This window comes from Tympanuchus pallidicinctus, unplaced genomic scaffold, assembly GCF_026119805.1.
Source record: "Tympanuchus pallidicinctus isolate F22 unplaced genomic scaffold, pur_lepc_1.0 scaffold55, whole genome shotgun sequence".
In the NCBI taxonomy this organism is placed as follows: Eukaryota; Metazoa; Chordata; class Aves; order Galliformes; family Phasianidae; genus Tympanuchus; species Tympanuchus pallidicinctus.
Window position 1 is genome coordinate 260,636 of NW_026294775.1, and position 15,928 is coordinate 276,563.

At 42.7% G+C, this 15,928-nt stretch overlaps 2 protein-coding genes and 2 gene segments (V, D, J or C); all 4 read left to right on the plus strand.

The window, feature by feature from the left end:
• LOC128091911 (M1-specific T cell receptor beta chain-like) overlaps positions 1 to 15,928 on the plus strand; it is a 71,588-nt gene that overhangs the window by 32,821 nt on the left and 22,839 nt on the right. The window lies entirely within an intron of this gene.
• The window catches only part of LOC128091910 (T cell receptor beta constant 1-like), a 54,491-nt gene that overhangs the window by 30,193 nt on the left and 8,370 nt on the right, over positions 1 to 15,928 (plus strand).
• LOC128091916 (trypsin II-P29) lies at positions 263 to 2,763 on the plus strand (the record flags this gene model as incomplete). The annotated part of the gene is made up of 4 exons (XM_052705325.1): positions 263 to 435; positions 1,125 to 1,378; positions 1,689 to 1,825; positions 2,447 to 2,763. Coding segments are annotated over 4 exons (714 nt in total), but the record flags the coding sequence as incomplete, so codon positions are not given.
• On the plus strand, positions 8,267 to 9,257 carry LOC128091914 (T cell receptor beta variable 20-1-like). The segment is given in 2 exon segments: positions 8,267 to 8,612; positions 8,738 to 9,257. Coding segments are annotated over 2 exon segments (351 nt in total).

Sequence of the window (15,928 nt, forward strand, 5' to 3'; positions counted from 1 at the left end):
GAAGCTTGCATACAGCTAATTTGTGAGGTTCTCTGGCAGCTTTTACTCTTTTGTTCTCTTCCTGACTTGAGGTGGTAAAGACAAAGCCTCACGTTTCACAGTAGCACTGGATGGAAGAAGTCAGCAGGATGTTTCAGGTGTTGTGTGAAGATTTCTGAAGTTTCATGCTCTTTTGGCTCTTGCTCATTTGTCTGTAGCTCACCGGCTGTGGCTACGCTTGAAGAGAATGGAGTCAGGCCAGGAGCTGTGAAACCCAATTCTCTTTCTTGCAGTTGCTTTCCCGGGAGGTGCTGATGATGACAAGATTGTGGGAGGCTACACCTGCCCAGAGCATTCGGTTCCCTACCAGGTGTCCCTGAACTCTGGGTATCACTTCTGTGGAGGTTCCCTCATCAACAGCCAGTGGGTCTTGTCAGCGGCTCACTGCTATAAATCGTAAGTATGGCTTGGGTTGAGTATCTGGATAGGTTCTAGTCAAATCTTGCAAACACATCAGATCTGGAACTTGGGCGCCTCACGAGAGATTACAATCCAATGGGGCAATACAATGCATGGTATACCTGAGGACTAAAGGAGAAACTCTACGCTCGGTCTCACTTCTCTACATGATCTTTCCAATACTTTTGCACTCTTAGCATCCTTTTCTGTGCAACATAACATGCCTTTCTGTCCCCATTTGCGTGGCTTACCATTACCGTTTTGTTCTTTTTCATTCCTTCAGATCCTCCCTGTGGACCTTTCTTTGTCCCAAATTTAGGACATGCTGCTGTGCAGAGTGAACACAGCTTAGGGATCATGCTTCCCTGCAGTGGGAGACTTAATCTCCCTTTCTGAAGCATTGCTCTAGGTGTCTGGAGTCCTCCATCCATCCATCCTCCACTGACACAGCTGCAAGCTGAGGACAGGATCTGCTGTTCTCATCCGCTGGACAGGATGCCCACCTGGCAAGGCTTTCCAGACTCTGTCTTCCACAACATCAGAAAGTTTCTAGAGCTCTGTGACACATTAACCTTTGATTAGGGCAGCACTCTCTTACTCTCTTCCAAGATTGTGCATACCCCATGGGGCACGAAGCTGTTCAACCCACGGCTAACTGCTGTTTTTCTCTGTTGGCAATGTTGCAGCCGTATACAAGTGAGACTGGGAGAGTACAACATCGATGTGCAGGAAGACAGTGAAGTAGTCAGGAGTTCATCAGTAATCGTTCGCCATCCTAAATACAATTCAAGAACCATTGATAATGACATTATGTTGATCAAGTTGGAATCTGCAGTGGAATATACTACTGACGTTCAACCCATAGCTCTGCCCAGCACCTGCGCCAGTGCGGGGACCGAGTGCCTGATTTCAGGGTGGGGAAACACGCTGAGCAATGGCTGTGAGTATCAGCACGCACTGCAAGCAGCTGTTTGCGCTTCTCCCGCTCTACCACCATGTTCATGAGACTCCACACACATTTCACCTGATTTCTTTCCTTGTTCTGCCTGCATGGTCACCGCACTGCTCTGCCAGTATGCCTCAGCATACAAGGCACATCAGATTTGCTCCTGTAGCTTAAGGGTTTGCTATACCCTGCTTTCCTGGATGGCTCTCATGGATGGCTCGCAGATAGGCCTTCAGGTCTTTTTGTTAACTGACAGTACTGGGTCTCAGGGAAAGAACAAACGTTGTCCTTACTCTCCTGGCAGACAATTACCCTGAACTTCTCCAGTGCCTGAATGCTCCAATTCTGAGTGACCAAGAGTGCCAAGAGGCTTACCCGGGTGAAATCACCAGCAACATGATCTGTGTCGGGTTCCTGGAGGGTGGGAAAGACTCATGCCAGGTAAGAGCTGATGTTGGTGCAGAGCCCTGGGCCACACAACTGCAGCGTGCCCCGGACTGTATGGTGTGTTTCAACATTTGGCAGCATGCTTAGGCCTTCTCATAGGATCGTAGGACGGCTTAGGGTGCAAGAGACCTTAAAGATCATTGAGCTCCAACCCCCCACTACAGGCAGGCTTGGTTGCCGCCAACCAGATCAGGCTGCCCTGAGACCCCATCCAACCTGTCTTTGCACACCTCCAGAGGGATAGGGCATCCACAACTTCTCTGGTCAATCTCTTCCAGCGCCTCACTACCCTTGGACTAGAGAGGATACCTCATCATCTAGTGTTCTTTTCTGACACAGTATCTTTCCAGCAGGGCTTGGCTGCCGCATGGACTTCACCAAAAATAGCAAGTCCAGCCAGATCTGCTGGGAAAACTATAGTCACCGTGAATTGTTAGGAACTAAGGGAGTCCAGCAAACAAGGACTGGTATCTGCCTGTGGATGGGATGGATATCCCATCTCAGGGCCTGCTGCATTTCCCTGTACATTCCCTAGATTCTTTGTACCAGGTCACAGTCTTTCCAGACGAGATTCTGCTTCTAAATCAGCTTATGCTTCTAAATTTTTCTCTCCAGGGTGACTCAGGCGGACCAGTTGTGTGCAATGGAGAAGTGCAAGGAATTGTGTCCTGGGGATATGGATGTGCTCTGAAAGGTTATCCTGGAGTTTACACCAAGGTCTGCAATTACCTTGACTGGATCCAGGAAACCATTGATGCCTACTGACACCCTGACTGCCTCCTGGCTCCACATCTGCTTCCCTCCTGCCCTTATCACATTCCTCCTAAGAGAGTGATAGCACAAATAAAACTCTTACTTAACTGAACCTTGCAGATACTTACTTTGGACACTGAAGCTCATCAGAGCCGTGGTCATGAGTGGTGTTCCCCAGAGTTCAGTATCGGGGCCCATCCTGTTTTGTATCTTTACTGATGGTTTGGATGAGGGAGTGGAGTGCATTCTCAGTAAGTCTGCAGACGATACTAAGCTGGGGAGATGTGTTGATCTGCCTGAGGGTAGGAAGGCCCTACAGAAAGATATGGATTGATGGGCTGAAGCCAGTAGGATGAAGATCAACAAGACCAAGTGTCTGGTCCTGTACTATGGTGCAGTGGTTCTGCACCCTGTGCAATGCTATGGGTTCAGGGCACAGTGGCTGGCAAGCTGTGCAGAGGAAATTGAATTGAGAAAACCACGCAGACTCAGACTGCATACATGCTCCCAGAAGCACTGCTGAGAAGGGGAAGGAGAGGGTGGGTCTTGGTTTCCCCCACATCAACCACTCACATGCTCACTGGTTCAGGCTGTGATCTAGGAATTCCACTGCACTGTTCTCATGTACCTTCACACCTGCAAGTGCTCATACTCACATGGATACTCACACAGGAATAGTTGCTAGTTTTAAGTTCACTCATTTTTGTTTTTCCAGTTGCTAGTACCTGTGTTCTGTGATCTGGCTCCAGTTTGTGATGCTTTGTCCTCTGTACACAAAGCACACACACACAGAATAGAGTCCCTCACTCAGGAAAGCAGAACTTGAGAAGAAGAAAGGGTCAGGTCAGGCAAAGGCATGGGGCCTTTGACCCATCCAAACAAGGATTCTTGCCAGCAACTTGCCTTTTATATGCCTTTATCCCTCTTCTCCCCTCCATTTGATTCCTTCCCAAATCACATAAATCCCTCCCTTTCCTTGCCTTTGGTTCTTCCCATAACTATCCCACAAGTCTCATGCAGTCCTAAAATATTCTTCACTAGCATCCCTTACTGCGTCCCATAGCCAAAGGCAATAAGCCCCATGAGACCGTGAAGTGATCCCCTTGCTCCCCTTGATTTGTATGGGTGGATTTCACACCTGGTCCGTCACCTTTATGGCTCTTCCAGGATAGCTCTGGAACAAGGCCGGACAGACTGCCTTTATCCTCAACCCTGAAATTTGGTTTTCCCCTCACTACCACTGTGCCCCTGGACCCTCTGCACGTAGAGATGAACCACTGATGGGCCATTCACTCTTCTGTAATAAGACAGGGAAAAGTGTTGGCAGGGTATTACCAAGGTTTCCTCCTTCTGCCATTGGCTCTCTTCTTGGACATTCATCTCTTACTTAGCATTTAGCTTTTCTTCACAGAAAGGAAGCATACCTAAATCAACAAACTGTATCCTTGAGAAAGTACAGCTACAGCACTGGGCATTTTTGGATCCTTTTTCTTTGCTATCTTTTTGACAATCTGCATACCATTAAGCACAGTTCAGCTGCTTGTCCACTATAGACGTATAGAGCAAAGAGGCATAACAAACCAGAAGGAGTAAATGTGTCATGCTGGTCCCTGATGCTGTGGCAAAGCTAGGTATGCTGCAATGAAACATGCTATTTGATCCCAGGAAAAAAAAAAAAAAAAAAAAAGAGTGAGAGGTGATGAGAATAGTTGGAAAGAGAAAGAACAGGGAATCAGTAGGGTTTGTGTCAAGTAAAGGGTCCTCCCTCTTAAATTCCAGTTTACTAAAATTTCTAAGAGACTTATATAGTGGGAGATCACTCACTGTCATGCTGGGGTCCTAGTCTCCTGACTGACCAAACTGCATAAATATTACTTTGCTCCCAACTTTTACCTGAAAAAAATAAGCTACTCAATTCTTGGATGAAGACACTCAATTGTGTTCATTGTACTCCTGCAAAAAGAGCATGAAGAGAGGTCTGAGGAAGTTAAGTTCAAACGCTAACATCAGTCTATCCAGTCCAAAAGCCACTTGTGGAAGACTCATATCTTCATATATAATTCCAGAGAGCCTTATACACCCTGGAAAACAGCGTTCTCCTGACTCTATGAGCTGTTCAGCAAGGAGAATAGCACACCATTCCTTGCAACCACAAACAATCTTCTGTTCTGACAAACAATCTCAGGGCTGTGATTTACTCATGGTTTGTATCAGGCAAAAGAATCACAATGAGGAAAGCACTGGGAAAGCACTGTCTCTCACAGACTGACTTGCTTCCTCTCTTCTGCCTCTTATTTAGAGCTCATTTTTACCATACTCTGTTGACATCTATGGATTATTACTAGCATTTCAACCATCCTCGGATAGTTTTGGGATTTCTATTTTCTGTCAGAATCTCTAAAGGAATATTAATACCTTGGTGGCTCCTTTGGGAGTGACGTCTGAGTGATTTTAGTAGCTGTGCTTGTTGTTACTCTTTTTCCTTCTCCAGTAGTAAGCTATTACATCCTGAAAATCATCATGTCACTGTTGTACCTCAGGTGTTTTTCATGAACCCTGGAAAAAAAGCTCTTCAACCTTGGGAACATAACATAAGGATCTCTTTCCATTTTTCTCAGCTTCCAGGCATGTTTAGTTTAGGCTGGCTAGGCTACTGTAAGGTCTGTGAACTTATCAGTAGCCTTCAGGGTCCAGTAAACAAATGAGGTGGTCACAGCTGTGCACTTCCCAGGTGCCAGTACAAAGCCATCCCGATCTTCAGTGGATGTGGTCATTCTGCAGCCACAGTGCCCTATTCCAGTTCTGAAGAAGCAATTCCTCCTGGGCAGTGCTTGTTTTTGCAAGCCTGATGTGGCACTGCACAAGAAACAACGATTTTGAGAGAAGTTCTTCAAGAAATAGCTGCTCTGCTTGTCTCACTTCCTGTCTTTGCATTTACTTTGCAGCTCATCCAGTCCAACTCCCCTGCAACAAAGAGGGAGACCTACTGCTAGATCAGGTTGCTCAGAGCCCTGTCCAGCCTGACCTCAAATGTCTCCAGGGACAGGGCGTCCACCGCATCTCTGGGTACCCTGTGCCAGTGCTTCACTGCCCTGTTCCTGGGAGAGGAAAAAAAAAACAAAAACAACCACGTTTCCCAAATGTCCAGTCTAAATCTCCCCTGTTTCAGTTTCAAACCATTTCCCCTTGATGCTATCCTGTCTGAGAGAATATTTTCCTCCTGAATCAGTTTGAAAGCTTCTATATATTTTCGGCAGGCACTCTTAAAACAGTGCATTTCCTTGAAATTTCAGGCCGGAAGAAACTTGGTTTTCTGCCTAGATCTGGCTGCTGCAGAGGTCGTTGCTATTGGCTTAAGGGAAATGGAAACAGACCTATGTAAGTAAGTTCCTTACCGAGGCATGCTCTCTGCTTTCTGAGTCAGAAATGACAACGAGGACATTTTGGTACTTGGTCTTGTGCTTCTTTGGAGCAAGTAAGGCATCAGCTGAGACATCATGCCTGTTCTGCTGGGGGGAGAATGCAGTCTGCTTTCTAACTGTGTTCCTTCTGCTTTGTCTCTCAGGAGCTAAGATTACACAAAACTCAAGTCTGGTACTGAAAGAAGATGAGAGTGCTACCCTGGGATGCAGTCAAAATGACAATCACTATTATATGTCCTGGTATCTGCAGCAGCCAGGAAAAGGGCTGCAATTAATCTATTATTCCAATGGAGCAAATCAGGAAAATAAGGGTGATTTTCACACTGGATATGAAGCTAAGCGGATAAGCCAAGAATACTTTCGTTTAGATATCGTGTCTGTGAAGAAGAACCATTCAGCTACCTATTTCTGTGCCTCAAGTTTGGACACAACACTTCAAAGTCACTTGCTTTCTGTACAAAAACTCCTCTTCAGTACCTTTCCTCAGAAGGGAGTAGCTTCAGCACAGGATCATGGTATGTAGGTCAAGTGGCTACTCACAAAACATAGGCTGCTGAGGAGCTGGTCCAAGAGAGGTCAAGCAGGTTCCGTTTCATTGCTGAATTCCTCTTTTCTGATCAGCAGTTCATCCTCTATCAGTCATGACAGTTCTTAAAGCTTGTCAATCAAATCCAGACATACAATGATACTCACTGTGCCTGGAAAGGTTGTTCTAATATCCGGAACTGAAGAGAACAAGATCTCAGTAGAAATAGAGAGGTGGGATATAGTAGAATGTGACCTTATATGAAATCACGTTCCAGGAAAATATAGATATATTTTTATTCAGAAATTGATCCTTTTATTCAGAAATCGCTTACACAGTCCAGATTTCTTCTGCATGAAGCATCAGTTTTATACATGCTACATCTATCTGTATATGCCTCAAACCTATGTCTGTGCTGCAGCCTGATAACCTGTAAGGCAATCTCTGTCCTTTCATTTTTCCCCTTCCATCCTTGGACGAGTTGTGTGTACATTTCTGACAACCCTGTGATCTTTCTTCTCGCACATTCTCAGCGTTCTCTTTGATTTTGAGCTAAGTCTGAAGCATTCCTAGTTTGAAGACAAAAGAGTAGAAGGAGGAACAAGCAGGATGTGAATGTAATTTTAATTACTGCATGAATTCTTCCTGATGGAATGTTTCATACCTGCACAAAGAATGTCAGGTCTCTCACACACAAAGTCCTCCCAGTGTCTTCCTTGGTAAGAGTTCTAATGCAGCATCCCTGTCCCACTCATGGTCCTTAAAGTAGTGGCTTATTTCCACTGCAGTAGCAAGAAACCACCAAGCCAAGTCCTTGTGATGTACTGTGAAATCCAACTGCATAAGATGCCTGTTCTGAAATAAACTACATACGTGTTCATGCACAGTTGGTATTGTTTCCACAGCTGTGTTGTGACTCACAGCCTGCTCATTAACTGCCCCTCGATTCTACTCTCTGCATTTACTTGTACCTGGTCTCACGTGCCCCCACAATCACCTGGAAGTGATTACATTCACATGGACACTCACACAGGCACAGGAGGAAGTCAGTAAGTTCACTCTTGTTTCTCCAGCCGCTGGTACCTGTGATCTGTGGTCTGGCTCCGGGCTGTGTATCCACCTTCTTTCCAGTAGGCAGCAATGTTACACAAGTCACAACAGAAACACCTTAGCTCTCACATTGTGTCTTCCATGTCTGTCCTTTGAACAACCTTTTTCTCCTTCCTGAGACAGAAAAGTTACTCTGAATAAAAGTGCTCATCTTGGAACAAGAGAGAAACTCTCCTGGGTCTGACAGTAGAAGACTGTTTTGCCCAGCAGCACACGCATGGTTTTGCCTTGACTCAGAGTTCCGCAACAGAGAGTAATCACAGAATAAGTTCTGGTGGTCTCCACAGACTCTTTCCTTTCCCATTGAGTCTCTGAAATAGCTTGACTGTCCAGGAGCTAAGGTCTGTTTTTTGTCAGAAGGAAGGCTTTTTAACAGGTCTGGCACAACAGACCTTAATCAAACGGAGCACAATTTTTTGCCTCAATTATCTTTTGCTTCTGTCTGGCAGAAGTCTTGAGTTATGAGGTGTAATTGTTTTTCATGTATTACGAGCGCCTCTCCAGAGCGGAACAATGTGTGTGTAAATTTAGTGGAATAATGAACTTGGGAAGGCTGTCCTGAATTCAAGCCACTGCTGAACATAAGCTAAAAAATCTCTGTTTGGGTCCGTGGCTGATAGGCCCAGACATGCACAAAGTTGAAATGACGGTCAGAGCAACATCCAGTCAAAATGTTTTGGTCTGAAAACACTCCCACCTTTTTGTCATCAGCTCAGATCTCTGCTTCTCTGGCAGGCGGGCCAAAGACAGACAAATCTCACAGCCACACAAACGCTTGCTTTTGCTTTTAATGGCTCATCAACAACATTTTCCGATGTGAAACGTGTCTTCTCTGTCCTCCGCCCAGGCTGATGGGAAAATCTGAACAAGGCGAGGGGTATCAATCTCTCCAGCCTCTCTCTCCTCCCTCATTCTCTTCTGGGACAGCTGCTCCTCGTCATGCTGACCATTTTGCTTGCTCTTCTACCTGGTGAGAAACTGCAGATCCATCTGCGCTGTTTGGCTTTCTTATTGGCCATGTGGGGCAGGTGCAAGTGAAGAGCTTGTGAGGCCACTGTCTTTACTTTTCTCATTTTCTCTCTCTCGCTCCTTCAGGCTCTGGAGTGGGACACACTGTCACACAGAGGCCAGAATATGCCCTCAAGAGAGCTGGAGAGAGTGTGGACCGCACCTGCTCTGGCAGGCCTGCCTACATCCTGTGGTACCAGCAGCCTTCAAGAAATAGTCTAAAGTTAATAGCCAGCACTTCTCGGTGGCATCAGAATTCTTATGAGGAAGGTTACAGCGAAGCCAAGTTTGAGATCAGCAGGGACAAGAACAATCTCTCCATTATGACTATCAAGAATGTGACATCCAAGGATGCTGCCACTTACTTCTGTGCTATGAGTGATCACACAATGCAGCAAGAGCATTAAGCACTTACACAAAATCCTCACCCTGCCTGAAGGAGAGACAGAGTCTCTGTAAAACATGAGACCGATTGGAGAGGGGCAGGAGAAGAGCAGAGAGAAAACAAGGGCAAAGTCAGGGAATGGAGCCCGGACTCTAGGTTGTTGTATACACCATCAATCAGTATAGTGATATTCCTTCTGGCCTGAAGATGCCCTCAAAAGAACTGGAGAAACTGTGAATCTCACCTGTTACGGTTACGAGAATAGTTCCATGCTTACTAGTACTGTTAATAGAAATATCTCTATGTTTATGTCATAATTACTTTGGAGGCTGGCTTGTATATACACTCTCATGATGCTGTGAATATCATCAGTGAGTCAAATACTGCTATTCACTGTGTCTGAAATGATTGTCCTTACCTCAAGAACTCAATAGAAGTAGGGCTACCCAAAGTTGTGAGAGGACTTCATACGTAATGAGGGTGAATTTACATTGGTTATAAAGGAAGTTTTTTACAATGGGAGTAGTGAGGCACTGGCACAAATTGACTAGAGATATGATGGGAACCCCACGCGTGGAACCATTTATGGCTAGGCTGGGCCAGACTCTGTGCAACCTGATCTACCTGTGGATGTCCCTATTCATCGACAGGGATTTGGACTATATGACCTTCTATGTTCCTTACAAACTTGAAGAACTAAATCATTCTATGATTCTATGACTGAACAAAAGATGATGAAATATAGCTAAATAGAAGTGATATGCTAAAAATTGGCTTAAAATGGCGTGAGTACAATCTTTACCATGGTCTACAAGTGCATAGACACAGTTGTGGTAAGTTACACGTGCATGATGGACATACAGAGTAATACCATGTATCAGTGTACCATGAAATTCTCACCATGAAGTTGGTGTGTTAGAAAGCAGGTATTTATTTTCAATACCGGATGCATGGAGGTTGAGCTCCTATCATACATACTTTGCACAAAAGATCTTCAGCTAACATACATTACTTGTGTTACGTATGCAGAGGTTTTCCCAGAGGTATATTATTTACGCAGAGTTTTTCCCAGAGTTATTTACACATTCAGTAACTGACTCCAAGCAGAACTTCCTTGTCTACTTGGTACAAAAACTTAACAGAGGTCTCGTTATTTACTTGGTACAAAGATTAAGAGAACAATCCTTATTTTCTTGGTACAAAGATTGAACAGAACTTATTTACGTGGTACTAAGATACAGCTCTTCCAGTTATCTAAACCAACTGCAGGGCTGCCTATCAATGAACACTAGCAAGCTTAACAATATTGTGGCAGATGTATGCAAACTAAAATGAAAATGGTCTTTTCCAACCTTAATGATTCTACGATTCTATGTATGAGGACTGCTCCGAAAGCAGTGTCTCCTATTTTATCAGGTTGGCCCTCAAATACCAGATGCTGGTCAGTAAAGATGGAGCCTTCCTGCCAATATTCTACTACATTTTGCTGCCCTGGAACAGATACCAAAAGACTTAAGCAATTCAGTATTCAAATAATAGATTCCTTGATGCTCCAGACAGATAAGAATAGGCCCTTTTGTATAGACATTGGGGGAGGCACTAAAGAGCAATCTAAGAGACAAAGAATTGTCTAAGAGATATCTACAAGACAAGCAGGTTCCAATATAAGTTCCATCTGTGAGCCAACTGAAAGACTCCTTGAATAACAGGTGCAGTGTTAGATTTACTATGTATGGAAAAGGTGGGAACTTTGTGAAAATTGTATAAGTATTCATATGTTAAACACATATGATCATAGAATCATAGAATGGCCTGGGTTGAAAAGGATCATAATGACCGTCTAGTTTTAACCCCCATGCCACGTGCTGGGTGCCAACCACTAGACCAGGCTGCTCAGAGCTACATCTAGCCTTGCCTTGAATGCCTCTAGGGAATGTTGCTTATACCACCTCTGAAGAAAGACTATGTTACTACATGTCCATACATTCATAAATATATATGTGCACATAGCTATAGAAGCATATAAATGCACATATTTTTGAAGTAAGCTCTACAGTACCCAGAACAGCTGCTCCAATTCCAGTATGTCAGCACTGAGGAAAGGTAACTATTTCAGAGATCACCATCATTTAGACTCAGCCTTGTGTTGCCCCAGGGAAATAAGAGTCACCTTCCACAAGACTTACACTTCTCCAGACTCTCACTGTGAAATTCTTCCTATGAGAACTCCATAAACATGAACACAGAACATTCTACCTCAGCCTCTCTTTACACAGACCTATGTCTGTGTAAGGAGGACAAAGGAGCAAGGGAGCCAATCCATTCACAAATAAATTTGGGTTTGTATAACTTCTGCCCCTTTTTTAAGAACAAACAAACAAAACCTGCATATAAACACACATTCTATATCTACTGTTTTTAGTGCATTCTTCACTGAAAAATGCTAATGTGATTTAAATGTTACCTTATGTTTCTATAAAGCAGAAGTTCTATGATGGACAATACAATTACAATTTTGAAGGGATGTAGCTCTGGGGTGTGCATGGTTTCTAGAAAGAACCCCAAGCACCCAGCATTGTAATAAACCAGTGTCAGCTTTGTGAACTATCATTTGATTTGGAGAATTTTCTTGTTAACTGTTTGGGGTAACCAAGGGTTTGGCACCCCCAGATGGGACAAACTCTTTGGAATCTCAACAGACCAGGGGAATCGTGAAGACTGCAGATGAGTATTTTCAGGAATACTCTCCAGATCCATGATCAGATGAATTTCCATGTCAGCTACCTGTTAAATTAATGACCTTGATCACAGGTTGGAATGCCTACATGTAAATCGTATCTGTTTTAAATACATACTGTCAGGCTATTACTGGTATTAAGGTACAATCTATATGCTACTGTGGGGACTCTCAGAGTCCATATTTTGGTTGGCATACTGAATCAAGGAGATAGTGTATAGCCTTATTCAAACGAGGCTGGAATGTATATAACAACAGAAAAAAGGTGGATGAAGAAGAACTTATTGATAGTAAGATGCTAGTAACAGTTATAACCCAAGAAATTGGTAAGCTCAGGGCTAGAGCCTGAGGGGAAGAAGGTCTTAAGGTGGAGTGCATGGGGACAGAATACCATTAGGAGAGGATCAGTGTGCTTCCTGCAAGCAGAAACAACTCTGGAAAAGCAGATGTCCTCTCTTAAGCTGCCAGGGCCTTTGAGAAATGCTGACACAGGATACTAAATTTGGACTAAAAACCTGGTTTCTCTTTATCTTGCATTTCATGTAAGCTAGAAATGAATCCAAGACTGATATAATCAATGAGATCATTACTTTTCTGTAGAAATTTCTGCACTAATGTGATACTATTGTTAGAAAACATGGCCCTAAACATCTCTTGTTCACAAACTCTCACCTTTGCCTCTTGGCTGAAGCTTTACACGTCTTGGCCCATGAAGCTTTCTATCAGACATATGAAAACTAAAAAGAAGGGATGACCTTTCCTTCGCTCTCTCCCTATCATTTTAAATTTAAATTATAGCCTAAAATGCCTAGATGGACTATATATGAACTCTAAAATGGGACAAGACTGCTGTCTGCTGGCACTTCTTGGATATTACCATGTGAAAGTGCCCATCTATGTGATAGTGCTCATCTGTGTGATATGAGCATCACATAGAATTTCTCCTTAAAATTAATATAGAGGAAGTGGTTTGCATGCTTTTACACAAAAGACACCATGCTTAAGAGAGTGTGCTACTAACAGTGAGATCCATAAAGGGATTTAAGTAGGAAGGTTTTAGACTTGGAACAAATGCTACTGATGTAAGAGAAAGTTTTGACTCAATGAAGGCAAGTAACATCCCTTTAGTGTCGTAATTTGGACATAAAAAGAAAAAACCCTAAGTGCATTTTTAAAAATAATTACATCTAAATTAAAAAAAAAAAAAAAAAAGTTCTCAATTATTTTTAAAATCAGTGAGTTAAGCATACTGTTTTGCTGCCGTAGAAAAGAGGGTATTGCAGAGACACCTATTGCCTGTCCAGTATTTGAAATAACCTTTTGTAGATTTCTGTGTTGATCCTAAATGTTTCATCTTCCCTGAGGCTATAACAGCTCTTCCTAGCTGAGCAGGATAAATTAAAAGAAAGCAATCTGTGACTTCTTCCCAGGATAATTACCTCATTTCAAAGGAGTGTATCTTCTGCTGACTGATTATCAAAATAGTTTCAAGTGAAGCCATTACGCAGCAACACGAACTGCAGGTGCTTATTCATGCTATACCTGGATAGAAGACAAGGTCTGGATGGGCTGAACATCTAAATATTGCATGCACCTTTCTTTCAATGTATTGCCTCAGTATCTGCCAGTCTGCACAGTCTCACACAGATCTTTCATCATACCTGGGCTAACTGGGTATGGGGGAAAAAATGCAGTTTTGTGTCTTCATTTAGTTATGTTTAAGAAAGAAATATGAAAGTACCTTATAACCTGTCACTGGAAGTCCCCTCCCCTTTTAGTCTCCAAAATGAAGGCAAGCTCTTGCTAATAGATTAAGCTTTTTCCTCAGTCATAAGCAACCTGCAGAAGACTGTATTTCTGCTTCCTGCAACAGGCAGACAGAGAACACAAGCTAATTGCCCAGCATCCTACTTCCATCCCTTTAAGAGCAAATGGCAAGTACAATAGCGATTGAAGAAGCTATCCACAGTCTGGCAAGGCTATAAAGGGAAACGCCAGTCTGTAGTAAGCAAATCACTTTCAATGTAAAATAATTGCAGAAGGCTTAAGTTCTGTTATCATCCTGAAGCAGAAAAGTGGGGATGAAAGCACCATGACTATTGCCGTGAAATTGCATAGTGAAAAATAAGTGCAAATAAAACTAGGTAATCGTAACAAAGAATCATTTTTGTCTAAAGGAAGAACTGTTGGCATGATGTATTAATGGGTAATGTGTACAGCAGGAGATATTTGGACTATCACAGACAGAGCAGTGCAGAGGAAGGAAGTGGCCTGTGGTTTCCACAGAAAATTTTTATGGTGACTGGATGACAAAATGAGAGTGGAGACACAGGTGGAATTGTTTTTGTACGAGACTGTACCGTTGTGGGGACAGGGGGATCCACAATGATGCATTTCCCAGGAGGTCTTTACAAAAACCTGTAGTTGCATAAGTCACATGGGAGAGAGTGCAAAGACAACTGGAGAGCATTCTACAGCACGGTGGACATGTTCTGTCTTGATTTCTCTTGACAGACACAGTATGTTTGAACAAACCTTCATTGTCTGAGAGCTGCAAGCCTATCATGTCTGGAAAGCGAGACAGCGGATACTGATGACCTTGAAATAATTTTCAGCACATCAGACTGACTGCAGATGCATCTAAATCTACCACAGTATGTGAAGCAAACGATTTCTTTCTGGTGCAATAATGTTTGCTGCTACCCTCAAAATGGCTTTTTATTAATGTGACAGAAGAATCTGAAATGTAGCATTTATCTTTCAGAAGCAATATAGAAAAAGGTTGTTAGGGCTTTCTCTTGCAAGTAAGTCTCCAGCATTCACAGAATGACTCATGCCTGTCAAGGCAGTGTTTTTCTTAAATCCTTCTCCATGATACCTCATTGCAATTTTTCCTAGTGATGATAAAGGATTTGTCTGAGACCAGCCAAGTGATTCTTCTGGACGGTTCTTGTGTGAATTACTTTCAACCTATCAGAAAATTGAATGGAATCCTGTAAGACTCTCGGGTGGCTGAAGGGGAAAAAAAATGGGTTTGCCTTAATTCACCATCACAAAGGAAAAGCAACTAAATGAAAAGGTGTGCGGCTGTGACCACCACAAAACAATTTGATTATTAAATTTCACAAGTTGAAGAAATAAAACATTCTCAATGTTTAGAGTATAAGCCTGACAATATGGAAGCTGTAGTTATGGAGTAATTATATTTCTAGACATTGACCCCCTTTACACCACTTTGAACAACTCTATACAGTTTATGTCTACAAAATGAGAACAGCACATGATATCAGTGAGGAGAACATGGCGAATAGTTTTTTCAGAACCTCTCTCTAAGAACGAAATATAGACAAAAATACAAGTGAACTCTGAAAAAATGCTCTTATAAATGCTACAGATGTTACAATGAGATTTCAAGCTATTGCTCGGCCGTGGTCATTTAGATAGAGATTAAGTTTCCAGATATGGCAAACACTATTTAAGCTTCTGCTTACTAACCTCCCTTGCAGTGCACTTTTTCTCTTAACTTATGATACAAAAGTATGTCATAGTGACAGTAACATGATTTTTGGTGGTGGCACCAAACTTACAGTGATCGGTAAGAAGATTTTCTTTTTTCTTTCAAATCACTTAAAATCCTGGGTATTATCATCAGATTATTTCACTTTAGCATTCTCTTCTTCTTTATTAAACTGATGTTTTACTGATGTACTAGCTGCCCTGTCTATTTTGGAGGCTAGGTTAAGTTCTATTCTAGGTAAGGACACACTTTTCACTTTGAATAACTGAAAGAAAACATTTTCTGTAATAAAGAGCAGTCTGTCAAACAAATTAGGTTGAGAATGGGTTGAAAAATATATGCGTGTCATCAATATTCTTTATAAATCAACATCTGCAAAAATCACTGCTCTTGAAAAGTGTAACTGTGCTTCCAGGTTATTGTGGAGATAACACTGAAAGGCTACCTGAGATACAGTTACATTTAGGAGAGGTCTCAAGAAGAAAATCAAGACTCTAAAAACAAAGTACTTTAGATCTTATGGGGGTAAACTAACACATGTTAAATCAGATAACTGGGAGAGACATATACCTACTAGTTTTCAGCTAACAAAACAGAAGCAAAAAGTACTCAGCTTTATCACAGGCAATACTAACACTT